This window comes from Manis javanica, chromosome 10 (genome assembly GCF_040802235.1).
Source record: "Manis javanica isolate MJ-LG chromosome 10, MJ_LKY, whole genome shotgun sequence".
NCBI classification, from domain to species: domain Eukaryota; kingdom Metazoa; phylum Chordata; class Mammalia; order Pholidota; family Manidae; genus Manis; species Manis javanica.
This window is the reverse complement of record NC_133165.1, coordinates 74,577,193-74,590,642: the sequence shown is the minus strand read 5'-3', so window position 1 is coordinate 74,590,642 and position 13,450 is coordinate 74,577,193. Positions and strand designations below refer to the sequence as shown.

At 33.6% G+C, this 13,450-nt stretch overlaps 1 protein-coding gene across 5 annotated transcripts in view; it reads left to right on the top strand.

The window, feature by feature from the left end:
• MON2 (MON2 homolog, regulator of endosome-to-Golgi trafficking) overlaps positions 1-13,450 on the top strand; it is a 116,211-nt gene that overhangs the window by 32,918 nt on the left and 69,843 nt on the right. For 4 of the 5 annotated variants that reach the window (XM_073213352.1, XM_017649757.3, XM_017649743.3 and 1 more), the window contains 4 exons: positions 827-956; positions 2,836-2,933; positions 4,021-4,146; positions 7,557-7,751. In XM_073213352.1, coding sequence (XP_073069453.1) covers positions 827-956; positions 2,836-2,933; positions 4,021-4,146; positions 7,557-7,751 — 549 coding nt within the window. The remainder of the gene's footprint in view (positions 1-826; positions 957-2,835; positions 2,934-4,020; positions 4,147-7,556; positions 7,752-13,450) is intronic. The other variant, XM_073213351.1, reaches the window with a different exon arrangement.

The window sequence follows — 13,450 nt, the reverse complement described above, 5'->3', positions numbered from 1 at the left end:
TGTGAATTTCATAGCGGCTTTATTCACAGCAGCTGAAAACTGGAAGCAACCCAAATGTCCATCCACAGGTGAAAGTCACCTGAGTGCTCTGCTACTCAGGAATAAACTACAAACTAATCAGACACAGCAGAGTGCATACCGAGTGATTCTTTTTATAGAAAATGCCAGTTAATGTATAGTGAAAAGAGCAGATGGGTGGTTGCCTAGGGCCAACATCAGAGGAAAAGATGAACTGCAAAATAGCAGAAGGAAACTTTCAGGGTGGTGGAAGTGTCTTGTATCTCCATTATGGCAGTAGCTTTGTCAGTGAATATAACTATCAGACCCATCGAATTATATACACTAAAGGGATACCGTTTATTATATATGTTACACCTTAATAAGGTTGATTTTGAAAAGAAAGTTACTTCTTTTTAAAAATTACACTTTTATTTAAGCACATGTCCAGCAAATTTATGTAGTATTTCTCCAGATTACTGATTTAGTGATATAGTAAACTTTGAGTACTTGTTCTTTTCAAAGCAAGTCGTTTTATAGAAATAAAAGCACAACACATTATTATATACATGTTAAAAGAACCAAACTGTAAAAGGTGTATTTCCCATTACCTTAGCTAATGTTGTGGCTAATATTTACTGAAGAGTTTAAATTATTTCAAAATCCAAGGATTTTTGTAGTTTTATTGTATAAAAGGGTGGGACTTTGACTATTTGTGATTGAAACAGTCAAATATAAAGTTTTTAGTTTGGGCTTATGTCAGATGAAATAAAGATAATAGCCATGTTCTTTAGCCTTATTTTACACTAAATGAAAATTATGTTTTTAGGCAATTGTCCTTTGTTTTCGACTACACTTCACAAAAGATAATATTACAAATAATACAGCTGCTGCTACAGTGCGACAGGTTGTTACTGTTGTTTTTGAGAGGATGGTTGCAGAAGATGAACGACACAGAGGTAAAGTGATAAAACTTGTGTCCTTTTAACAGTGTGTGGGTTTTACATCCATGATTTCTCATGTATTGATTTTCAATAAATAAAATCCCATGAGTTTAGGCTACCTATAAACTAGAAGACTTTGTAATATATATTTATTTTAACAACATGATTGTATTGATAATGGCAATTCAAAAAATAAATCCCTTATAATTTTGTCATCCTAAGAGGTAGGCTCTATTTTTCATGTTTATTTCTAGTATGTGCATAATTTCATATTAAAGAGGATAATTTCACATTTTATACTACATACTGCTTTATGTTTATTTTTAGCCAAACATTACATTATATGAATTTTTCATGTTCTTTCATTTTTGTAATTTGAATTTTAATGGTTCCATTATGTTTTGTGGCTATTCCAAAATTTAGTCTACTAGTCTCCTGTTGAACACTTACACTGTCAGTTATTTTAGTACTGTTTTAAGTGTCTTTCTTATATATTTTTTTTCCATTTGAGTTTTTTGGGTAAATGTCCAAATGTGGCCTTCCCTCGTGAATTTTTGTCTGTGCCTATTAACATGTGTTAATCAAGAATGTTTATATAGTATAAAGATTAATCTAATTTTCATCAGATACCTTCATTGTAATTTTTAACATTTTTTTGTAATTTAAAAAAATTCCTAAGAACTTAGAAGCATATCCTTTCAGAGAGCTGACAGATACTCTGTTTCTGTTACAGTTTTTATACTTTACTTCACTATAGAAATTACATTTCTTTCTCATTTGTTATCCTCATTGAAAGAAAGGTAATTTTTTTCCCATGATTAGTTGAAAAGATCATAAGGTGCTACCATCAGGAGCAACCTATCTGCTTTATGTAATAAAAAAACACAATTTTTCCCTTTATGTTGCTTCCCCCTTCCCCCCAAACTCTTAATATTATCCAATCTTTCATTTCATTTGGTGCTTTTTTGGTAGTACTGATAAAAAATGGCATTACTAGTAAGTAATGGTAATGCTGCATATTCAAATCATTACTTCACTTTTCCTGAAATTAACCATTGGTCAGATTTTTCACATTCAGTTTCAGGTATTTTTAATCTCTTGGTTTATTAGAATATTTCCACTGACTTTGGTATATTGATTTTTCCTGGGGGAAATACAGGTGGAATTCTAGCAGTTTAAAATGCTAAGGCATTAAATTTACAGGATAAAATAGGGCAGTTCTCTAGTCTGAATGTCATATATTCATAACTTCAATATAATTCCTGGATTGGTAGTTGTAGTTGTGTGTCTCTTAAGACTAGTATCTCATTCAGTACTTTCTAGTAAGGTAGAAAATACTTAGAACTTCTTTATTTTCAAGTAGCCTTTAAGTCAACATATATTCAAAACAGGTTGTTGTAATTTACAGAGAATGATACCTTATTAGTGTTCAAAGAAATGCCAAGTTGGGAAGCATCATTCTAGCTGACTCTGAGCTAGTCAGTATATTTAACTGATGCAGTAACTGGCAGATCAAGCCGTGAATTCTCTTGAAGATGGTGAAATGATACAGGAATTAGCCATGTGGTAAACTTTTATGTTTGTTTGATATTTAAAGGCACACTTAAGGATCGTGTGAATTTCATATCCATGAAAGAAAGGGGCTGGAGATGGGCCACTGGGAAAATAAAGTATATATGTTTGTTTATATGGATAAAGATACTAAGCTTATTAAAATGAATGTGGAATAGTAAATAGTGATTTTTATGGCATTTCTTTTCATTTTGGAAGCATAGCTCTGAACTTAAAATTTATTCTATAAACAAGTTATTTATTTTCAATATACCTTAAATAGTATATATGACTTAGTAAAGGTCATTATAAACTCCTAAAACCTGTCTTGTTTTCATTGCAGATATTATAGAACAACCAATACTGGTTCAAGGAAATAGTAACAGAAGATCTGTCAGTACCCTCAAACCTTGTGCTAAAGATGCATATATGCTTTTCCAGGTATTTCAGATGATAAAAATAATATTTATTATATAGTTTTGTGTGAATTTTTTAAATTTGGAATTTTATTTCAATTTAATTTTTTTTACACATCAAATTTTCAAATTTTAAAGTTTCAGAGTAGTATTTTTTAAAAGTTCTGAAACATTAAAGAGCATCTATAGCTAATTAACATGACAAAAGTTTATGTTTTACTATAAGGAAATAATTAATAAAACCCAGAACTGGAAAATCAGTGTGTATTAGGCATGGGTAGTTGTATAAATTGATTCCTTTAAGAAGAGCATTTAAGTAGTAAACCTCCAGTCTACTTAATATAATTTGATATACAAATACCTGTTTTCACATTACTTGAATAATACTTTTAAGTAAAATATGGTTCATCTACACTGAAAATTATACTTTAATTAAAGGTTTAAGTGATTTTTCATTAAAAGATTGCTAGTCTAGAGACTGCCTAGTCACACATTTCCCAGTCCATGGGCATATGAAGGAATGTGGTATGTGAGCTATTTTTGTAATATTTAACCATTAACCATGTGTATTCTATATATTACTATTAATTATATTATTTCTTAAAGTTTACTTTTATAATACAGTTAACCCTTGAACAACATGGATTTTTTGAACTGCGTGAGTCCACTTATAGACAAATTTTTTCAATAAATATATTGGAAAAATTATTGGAAATTTGTGACAATTTGAAAAATTTTTTTCTCTAGCTTACTTTAAGAATACAATATATAATACGTATAACACAAAATATATGTTAATCAATTTTATGTTATGGGTAAGGCTTCTGATCAACAGTAAGCTACTAGCAGCTAATCTTTTGGGAAGTCAAAAGTTATATGCTGACTTCTGGCTGCATGAAGTCTGTATCTCTAATCGCCTTAATTTTCAAGGGTCAGCTGTAAACAATTTGTCAAAATTTGAATTAACAGTGCTTGGTTACTAAGGAGTAAAAACAACTACTATGTAAGAACAGATAATTTTAAAAAATATGAGCTATGAGTTTTGAAAAGCACTCTTTCCAGTATGTGAATGTTTTATTTACTTCTTATTTACTGTTTCACTATTTTCCCAGGACCTTTGTCAGTTGGTTAATGCTGATGCCCCTTACTGGTTGGTAGGCATGACAGAAATGACTCGAACATTTGGCCTCGAATTACTTGAGTCAGTCCTGAATGATTTTCCACAAGTCTTTTTACAAGTAAGCTGCTTGTAGTATCTTGCAACAAAATTAATTTTTAATTTTTGGACATACGTTTTTCAAGAAAGCAACATATATTTCCCCACATTAGAAGATGTAAAGAATTATAGCTTCAGACTTCAGACATGTAATAATTTAGTGTTACCTTACATTTTTATAGTGCCCTACATTTTGAAATTTTGACATTAGAAGGAATCTTTAGAGGCTACCTAGTCATACATTTCCCAGTCTGTGGGCATATGAGGGAATGTGGTATGTGAGCTATTTTTGTAATATTTAAAAACCTTAAGAAATTGTTAATAATTTTTGCTTGCTTATATGTAGGTATGTGCTGATGTCTGCTATACTCAGAGCAAATGATGAATTCTCAATTATGGTCTGTGGAAGTTTTCATAATTTTGTCCCCAGTATTTCTTTACCTTATCTCTTTTCACTCTTCCCCTTGTCCTCAACCTTTAGCCACACTGTCTTTCTTGCAGTTCCTTAAATGACTCAGGTAGCCACTGGCTTCAGGACCTTTGTACTGAATTGTTTCCTGGCCCTGGAATTTTCTCCCATATGGCTTGCTGTCTTACTTCTTTGAGTTCTCTGCTCAGTGGTCAACTTATCAGACAAACCTTACCCTACCACTTTGTGTAAAATGTGACTTTTTTCATACCAACATCCTTATCTTTCTTATCCATCTTTGTTTTTCTTTCTAGTACCTACTATCTCCTGACATAGTTATTTATACATTAGTTTTTTTCTCTCCTCCCCTACAGGAAAGTAGATAGGAACTCTATGAGGTAGGAACTTAGTTCACTGATGCACAGATACTTTTAAAAGTGTGTGGCAGATGGCAGGGGTTTGAAAAACATTGAATGAAGGAAGGAATTGGTAAATGAATTTGAATTTGAAATTTCTATAGTTTGGACTGCATTTTCTGGCTTTGTAGGAGATTTGAAAAGTGTTTTCCAGATTTATTGTACTCACAAAATTCCTACTCTTAGTTTATTATTCCTGCTGTAATGCAAGGTGGGTGGTGGTGATGGAAATTATTATGTGAAAGATCCTAGAATTCACTCCTACAAAGTTTTCTTCAATAGATATTTTTTATTTATTATTCACTCTTTCAGCCAAAGTTTACCAGCCACTTACAATTGCTAGTCTGTGTTTGGTGCCATATAGAAGTTAAATAAGACTGATAAAATTCTTGCCTTTATGTCATTTACAAGTCTAATGGGAAGAAAAATATGTTAAGAGGTGATGAGTACTGTGAAGGAAAAGTGCTATGTCAATGATAGCACAGGTACCAAGCCTACTGGATTATTCAAGGATATGAAGCTTTTATAAGAAGGATGATAAGTAGTTAGTTAGAAGAAATAGGAAGAATAGGAAAAAAAAAATAGCCAAAGTAGTGCCAAGACACTGAGAAAAGATCTGTCAACTCTTCTAGAATATAAGCTTGGTAAGGGCAAGGACAAAATTGAATCCCTTTCCCAACTGCAGTTCCTCATTTACATAAAACAGCAAGAAACTTGAATTAAATCAATGAAATGTTGCAGTAGGTGAAGAGAAAGACAGTCTTTTTTTCTTCTTCAAAATAAAATCAAATCATATAACTTACTGTACTTTTTTTGATCAAAGATGACTTCTAGCTTTCTCACTTGAGCAGGGAACTGCCAACGAAGATGAAATATTATGTGGGTAGACTTTTACAAAGGACAGATTATTTAGTTTTGAGCATACTTACTTTGGGGTATCTAAGTACACACAAAATGTCAGTTGAATTTATACATTGTGAGCTCAGGAGTAATATTCTGGGCTAAAGTTATAAATTTAAACATTGCTGGCATACAGGTGCTAATTGAAGATATGGGAGTGAATGAAATCACCTGTGGTGATAGTGTAGCCTGGAAAACAAGGGCCTGGTACTCTGGAGCTCAACATTAATGGTTGGCCATGAAAGGAGGAGCATAGAAGAGAGACTGAGAGCTTAAGGCCAGAAAGGTAGGAACAAATCTGAGGGAGTGTGCTATAATAAAAGACAAAAGCAAAGAAAGCTGTGAGATGAACCACACAATCAGTTGTATCAAGTGTTTCAAAGAGATCTGGTAAGATGAAGACTGAGAAGGTAATGTTTATTTACTTTGCCACACAGATGGTGGTGACTATAAATAAGAATAGTTTGAGTGGAGTTTGGCTGTGGAGGAAATCCTATTGTAGTCAGTTGAGTAGTAACAGAGAACACTGAGTAGATAAACCTGAAAGAGTTGTCTGTAATAATTATAAATTAACCAATACACAAATTTATTTGGTAAAAGTATTACCTAACTGTGCTCTTCATTTTGGCAGTCAAGGAAACTAACTGTAGATATAAGGGCTCAAATTAATTTCAAATCACTTAACTCTTAAGATCCCATTTTTGGGAGATGGAATTAAAAACTGTTAAGATGCATATAAAAGTCCAGAAGGATATACATTCAGAACTTAACAATGACTGACAAGTTTATCTGCAGGGGTTGAGATTAGGCAAAGCTTTTATTTTTATCTTTATAATTACCTCTATTTTCTCTTTTTTTTTTTTTTCTCTAATGAATCTGTTTTTTTAATAGATACATTTAAAAAATTATATTCTGGGTAAATAAACTGCTCTGTGCCCTTTTTTTCCCTTTCTGCAAGATAAAGGAATAGTTTGGATGATTTTTATGATTCTTTCTTTGTTCTCAGCCTCAGTAGTATTTGGATGATTAAAAAACTGATACATATCTGAGGTTAGACATTAAATGTATACTGGGTCTTATATTGTCAGTAAAACGGGACTACTTTTGGCTAATATAGTATTAGGGAATTAACAGGTTAATGAAGGTTTTCTGCATAATATACCATGAGTATAAGTAAAATTTAAGAAAATTCTCTGCAAGATTGTCCAGGCTTTAAAATAATTACACTGGTTTGCTATGGTGTTTTTACATCAAATTGTTATCTTTGCAAAATAAAATCAGTGAATTATGTAAATTACGATTTTTTATTAATCAAGTTTTCTCTCACTATTTTAAATGCTTTAGCTATTTGAATTTGTGTAATCTGTTTTCTTCTGTTTATGTTTTTAATTGCTAGTGTCCTACTAAAATTAAAATTCCTGGTAATAAGCATCACTTAATTCTAAAACCATTTAATGTTCCTTTTTAATTCAGATTCTATTTAAAAGTTCTTGAAATACTGATGCCTATTTCGATCTTAACATTGTCAAAGAACAGTACTAATTTCAGAATGTGTAAATTGTAGTATAGTTATATAAGCTTAATAAAGCTAAATTATTCATATCGATTATTTAGAAGTTATATTACTAATGCGGCTGTGTTTTAAAAGCATTAAGTACAAAATAAGTTAATTCTTCTTTTCTTCTTTTTTTTTATCTTTGCAAATAGCACCAAGAGTTTAGTTTCCTCCTAAAAGAAAGAGTATGTCCTCTCGTGATAAAGCTCTTTTCTCCAAATATAAAGTTCAGACAAGGTTCTGGCTCTTCATCTTCTCCTGCACCAGTTGAAAAACCGTATTTTCCTATCTGCATGCGTTTGCTGAGAGTAGTATCTGTTTTGATTAAGCAGTTTTACAGTCTTTTGGTAAGTGCTAATTTTTATGCATGTTTGTGTGTGTAATTGCATACAGAGTTCTCTTTAGATTATGATTTATTATAGTGTATTTAGCCTTTTCATTTCAGTTCAGTAGAATTTTTTTTTGAGTACTTAACAGGTATTCTTCTAGGTACTCTAAAGGTTCATTTTATCCTTTCTTGAATCTTGCTTATGTTTTGTATTGTATTTTTAAGGTATGTCAAGGAGAGTCATGACCTGTTGTCTGAAGGCAGAGTAGGATTTGTGGCTTGGGAATTTGGGTTCTTAGACTAATTATCTATGTCAGTTGAAAGATAATTAAAATTAGAGTATATTCAGTTTATTCTGCTTTTATTTATACTATTCTGTGTGTTTTCACAGATTAAAGCAAAGAAGTAAAAAATTTGGTGAACTCTAGGATTAGAAATGAATTGATTTTGAATTCCAGGTCAATATTTTATCTATTTGGCATAAATTTATGGATGCAGAATATGTTGTGATATTTCTAATTATAATTCGTATCAGTGGAATAATAATAATTTAAAGAGAAAATGGTGTATTATATTTCTTTTTAGTTTATTTTGAGAAATTCAGTATTGTACAATTTTTAAGGATTTATACCTTAATTTTAATTAACAAAAATAATTGGTTATTGATCACCTGCTGTGAGCAGTATTGATCACCTTTTATGGGATGTGTTCTAGGTATTAGAAATAACCAGAGAAATAAACATTTGTTGTTTATAAGTCTCACACACACACAAGAAAAAAACCCAACAACCTCACAAACTAATGGATAGTTTACTTTATGCTAAATTTTGTTGACAGCTTTTTAAAATAAAGTTTTTTTAATATTTAGATACACATGTCATAGATTTTCTTTTCATATTCCAAATCAGTTTATGCAAAATGTATCAGAAATAATCTTTATAAGCATTAGTTATTTCTGGTCACATAAAATATATCTGTAATGCACTTTGATGTATTTACTGCATGGTTTAGAAGTAGCTGTAGGTAATCAAATCATTTCAGTTTGTATTGCTTATTTAGGGACACTATAAGTTATCAAGGTTTGGTGCCAAAGGTTTAAGAGTTTTTTGGTATGCTCATAGTTACTGGATTTGACTTTCTGTTCTAACAAAACTAACAAAATATAAATGAACCTTTAGATACATAGTTTTTCAACTTACTTTAGTTCATAGCCCCATCTTTCACTGTAAGGATTAATTTTTTTAAAATTACAGTAAGAGTTCCTTGCAACATATAAGGTATTTTATATAATTTCTCACAGTTATACTTAATTAAAAAAATAAGACTTTGTTGTCTAATTATATGCAGTTGAATTGGAGGGAACCTTTGTGAGTCTTTGCATTGATTAACTTTAAGAAGTTTTGAGATCATTTGGTATTTGCTGAGAATAAAAGTAGCTTAGTTTTTCCAAAGATGGAAAGCTTTTACCCATCAGCTGTTACATTTTCTGAATTTATTTATAGTCTATTTCATTTCATAAAGTTTTTAAAAAAAGTAAATCAGAATGACATCAGCAAGATGTTGGAATAGGAAGCTCCACACCCTCCATCTCCCAAAGAGATAACAATTTAATAATATAGAGACCAGATTATGTTTGTGGCAACTTCAGAAACCAGTTGAGAGATTATGGCACCCCAGGCAAGTGCAAGGCCAAGAAGAGGTTCATTAAACTGTGTGGGGAACCTGTTACAGTTACCTCCATTACTCATCCCACTCTCTACACACTGCAGCATAACTTAATTGGGATAAATCTACCAATTTATGGTTTCCTCAGGGGAGAGAAGTGAAATGTGCATACAACATTCTGACTTTTTGGGTAACTCAACTGGTTTCTGTCTCACCTGATTCTTGGAGGATTGACAGGAAAGGCAGAGACACACTTGGATGCCTGGGGACCTACTAAGAACAAAGGCAAGCTCTGGCTTGCTATACCACCAGAGGTTACAGGACCACAGACAGACACCAAGGGGAGCACCAATACCATGACTTGCTGTAGCACCAGAGTGACTGCAATATTGCAGACAGACACCACGGGAGTTCCTAAATAGAAACAGGCAAGCCTCTTCAGCTGGGAAATTACACATACAGAGAAGATACGTTGACAGAAAAGATTTTAGAGGACCCCAAAAACTCTAGCTGGGTTAACTGGTGAAGATCTTCCCATGTACAAAGCCAGTTCATAAAGACAGAAATAATTGGCTTTTTTTTCAAATGCCCAAATTTCAACAAAAAACAACAAAACATACAAAGAAACAGGGAAACATAGCTTCGTCAAAGGAATAAAATAAATCTAAAAGTTGATTGGAAAATAAAAAATCAATGAGTTACCTGATAAAATTGCACAATAACCATTATATAGCTGCTCAATGAGCTAAATGAGAACACAGACAACTAAAAATCATGTCATTGAAAGTACTAATTTAGAGGAACAAAAAGAAAAGAAGAATGAAGAGCCCCTAAGGTACTTAAGGTACACCATCCAGCAGACCATGTAACATACTGAGGAAAGATCACTACATGGTACTCCCACATTTACAGTACTTGTGACACCAAATGTGTGGATTTTTTTCCACACTGACCAATTCTCTGACAGCTGGTGCCCTACATTTCAATTCAGTTCTGACACTAACTAAAGTTAACACAGACCAAATTTATTACAAAGGCTATTTTAAAGGATATCAGTGAACACGCAAGTGAAGAGATACATAAGGTGAGGCCTGGAAGGGTCCTGAGAGCAGGAGCTTCTTTCCTTGTAAGGTTAGGGTATGCCATCCTCTTGGCATATAGATCTGTTTACCAACTGGAAGCTCTCTGAACTCCATGCTATTGGGATTTTTATGGTGATTTCATCATATAGGCATGATTGAATATTAACTCAGTTTTTACCTCTCTTTCTTCTCCAAAGAATGGGGGGTTGGGGCTGAAAAATACCAAGCTTCTAATCATGGCTTGGTTTTTCTGATATCCAGCCAATATCTTGTAGTCCACCAAGGGTTGCAGCATTAGAACAAAAAGATGTTACTATCACCCAGGAAATTCCAAGGGATTTAGGATCTCTTGTGTCAGACATGCTTCTGTCATTCAGGAAATCACAAGAATTTTAGGAGAACTATATTAGGAACTGGGGTCAAAGACCAAATATTAGAACAGTAGATACTCTAGCATCCCTGTTTACAAGGGTTTTAGGAGCTCTGTGTCAAGAACCAGAGGTAGAGACTAATATATATATACTTATTACTATTTCATAATTTATTGTGGGAATCTCAGAGAAAGGAGCAGAGAGCCTATGAAAGAGGTTATGGCTGAAAACTTCCCAAATTTGAAGAAGGAAATTAATATATAAATTCATGAAGCTCAAAGAATTCCAACTAGATTAATCTAAAGAGACCTTCACCAAGACACATTGTAATGAAGCTGTCAAAAGTCACAGCTAAAGGAAATGTTTAAAACAGCAAAATAAGAGCAACTTGTCATATGCAAGGGAGCTGTCATGAGATTGTCATAAGATCTCCTAAGATTGTCAGCAGGCTTCTCAGCAGAAAGCCTACAGGCTGGAAGGGAGTGGAATGATAGATTCAAAGTACTGAAAGAAAAAAACTGCCAACCAAGAATACTATATCCAATAAAATCTACCTTCAGTAATAGAGGAGAAATTAAGACTTTTCCAGATAAACAAAAGCTGAGAGAGTTCATTACCTGTGACTAGGCCAAATATATATCAATTTCCTACTTCATCTCTAAAAATGATCAGCGTTGTCTTGGGATGGCTGCTGCTTCTCTCTCTAAAATGCTGGTTTAACTATACTGAGTCAAGATAAAGCTATAGGAAGAGAAGACATTCCTCCTTTTCCTTTTCATATCCACTAGTCAGATGGAGAACCAGGTCTTTTCTCTGTTCTCACAACAATGCAACATACTTATTTTCATCATAACAAATGCTGAATTCACATTTTGTTCCTGTTTCCAAAGCAAGAATTACCAACGTAGTTATCTTTTATTTTTACAAAACTTGGTGCTGAATTGTGCCCCTACAAAATTATTATTTTTAAGACCTAACCCCCAAGTGTGATGGTATTTGGACATGGAATTTGGGGGGTTAATTAGGTTTAGATGAGGTCATGAGTGTAGGACCTCATGATGGGATTAGTGACCTTGTAAGAAAAGATCCTAGAGAGCTCACTTGTTTTTTATGCCATGTGAGAACACAATGATAAGGCTGCCATCTGCAAGCAAGATTGTTTGCTCCAGAACCCAGCCTTATTGGCACCCTTGATCTCAGACTTCCAGGCTCCAGAACTGTGACAAATAAATGTCTGTTATTTAAGCTACCCAGTCTATGGTATTAGGTTATAATGCCTGAGCAGACTAAGACACTTGGCCTCTGTCCACCAGTTCTGCTATGTAGCAGTTTCTCCAATGACTTTTTCACAGATACCTTATTCCTCAGTAATTTCAATTTTGCTTGAGATTGCTGTTACTGAGTGCATGTATTCTAGACATTATACAAGATGCTTTACATATATTAATTCATTTAGACTTTACTACAACCCAGTAAACCGAGCATTCAGATTTCTACGTTACATCTAGAACAGTGAGGCTCAGGGTATTTATATAATTTTACTGAATTTATTAGATGCAGAGCTGGGACGTTAACGGTTTCTTTTAGACCCCAACCCCCTCTCTTAATCTCACTGTATTTTACTGTATCGTTGCTTTCTTAGTTCCCATTTCTTTTTCTCTCCAAGGCTGCCAGTGCCAGGTTTCTTGTACTGCTCCTATACCTTTTTCTTTTCTTTTGATGTATTTTTTTAAATTTTGGTATCATTAATCTACAACTTTACATGAGGAACATTATGTTTACTAGACTCCTCCATCACCAAGTTCCTCCCCCCACCCCATTGCAGTCACTGTTCATCAGCATAGTAAGATGCCGTAGAATCACTACCTGTCCAGTCCGTGCTGTACAGCCTTCCCGTGCCCCACAAACACACATTATGCATGCTAATCGTAATGCCCCCTTTCTTCCCCCCACCCCCTTGTCCCTCCCTTCCCACCCATCCTCCCCAGTCCCTTTCCCTTTGGTAACTGTTAGTCCATTCTTGGGTCCTGTGAGTCGCTGGTGTTTTGCTCCTTCAGTTTTTTCTTTGTTCTTATATTCCACAGATGAGTGAAATCATTTGATACTTGTCTTTCTCCACCTGGCTTATTTCACTGAGCATAATACCCTCTAGCTCCATCCATGTTGTTGCAAATGGTAGGATTTGTTTTCTTCTTATGGCTGAATAATATTCTGTTGTATATATGTACCACATTTTCTTTATCCATTCATCTACTGATGGACACTTAGGTTGCTTCCATTTCTTGGCTATTGTAAATAGTGCTGTGATAAACATAGGGGTGCATATGCCTTTTTCAAACTGGGCTGCTGCCTTCTTAGGGTAAATTCCTAGGAGTGGAATTCCTGGGTCAAATGGTATTTCTATTTTGAGTTTTTTCAGGAATCTCCATACTGCTTTCCACAATGGTTGAAGTAATTTACATTTCCACCAGCAGTGTAGGAGGGTTCCCCTTTCTCCACATCCTTGCCAACATTTGTTGTTGTTTGTCTTTTGGATGGTGGTGATCCTTACTGCTGTGAGATGATATCTCATTGTGGCTTTAATTTGCATTTCTCTGATG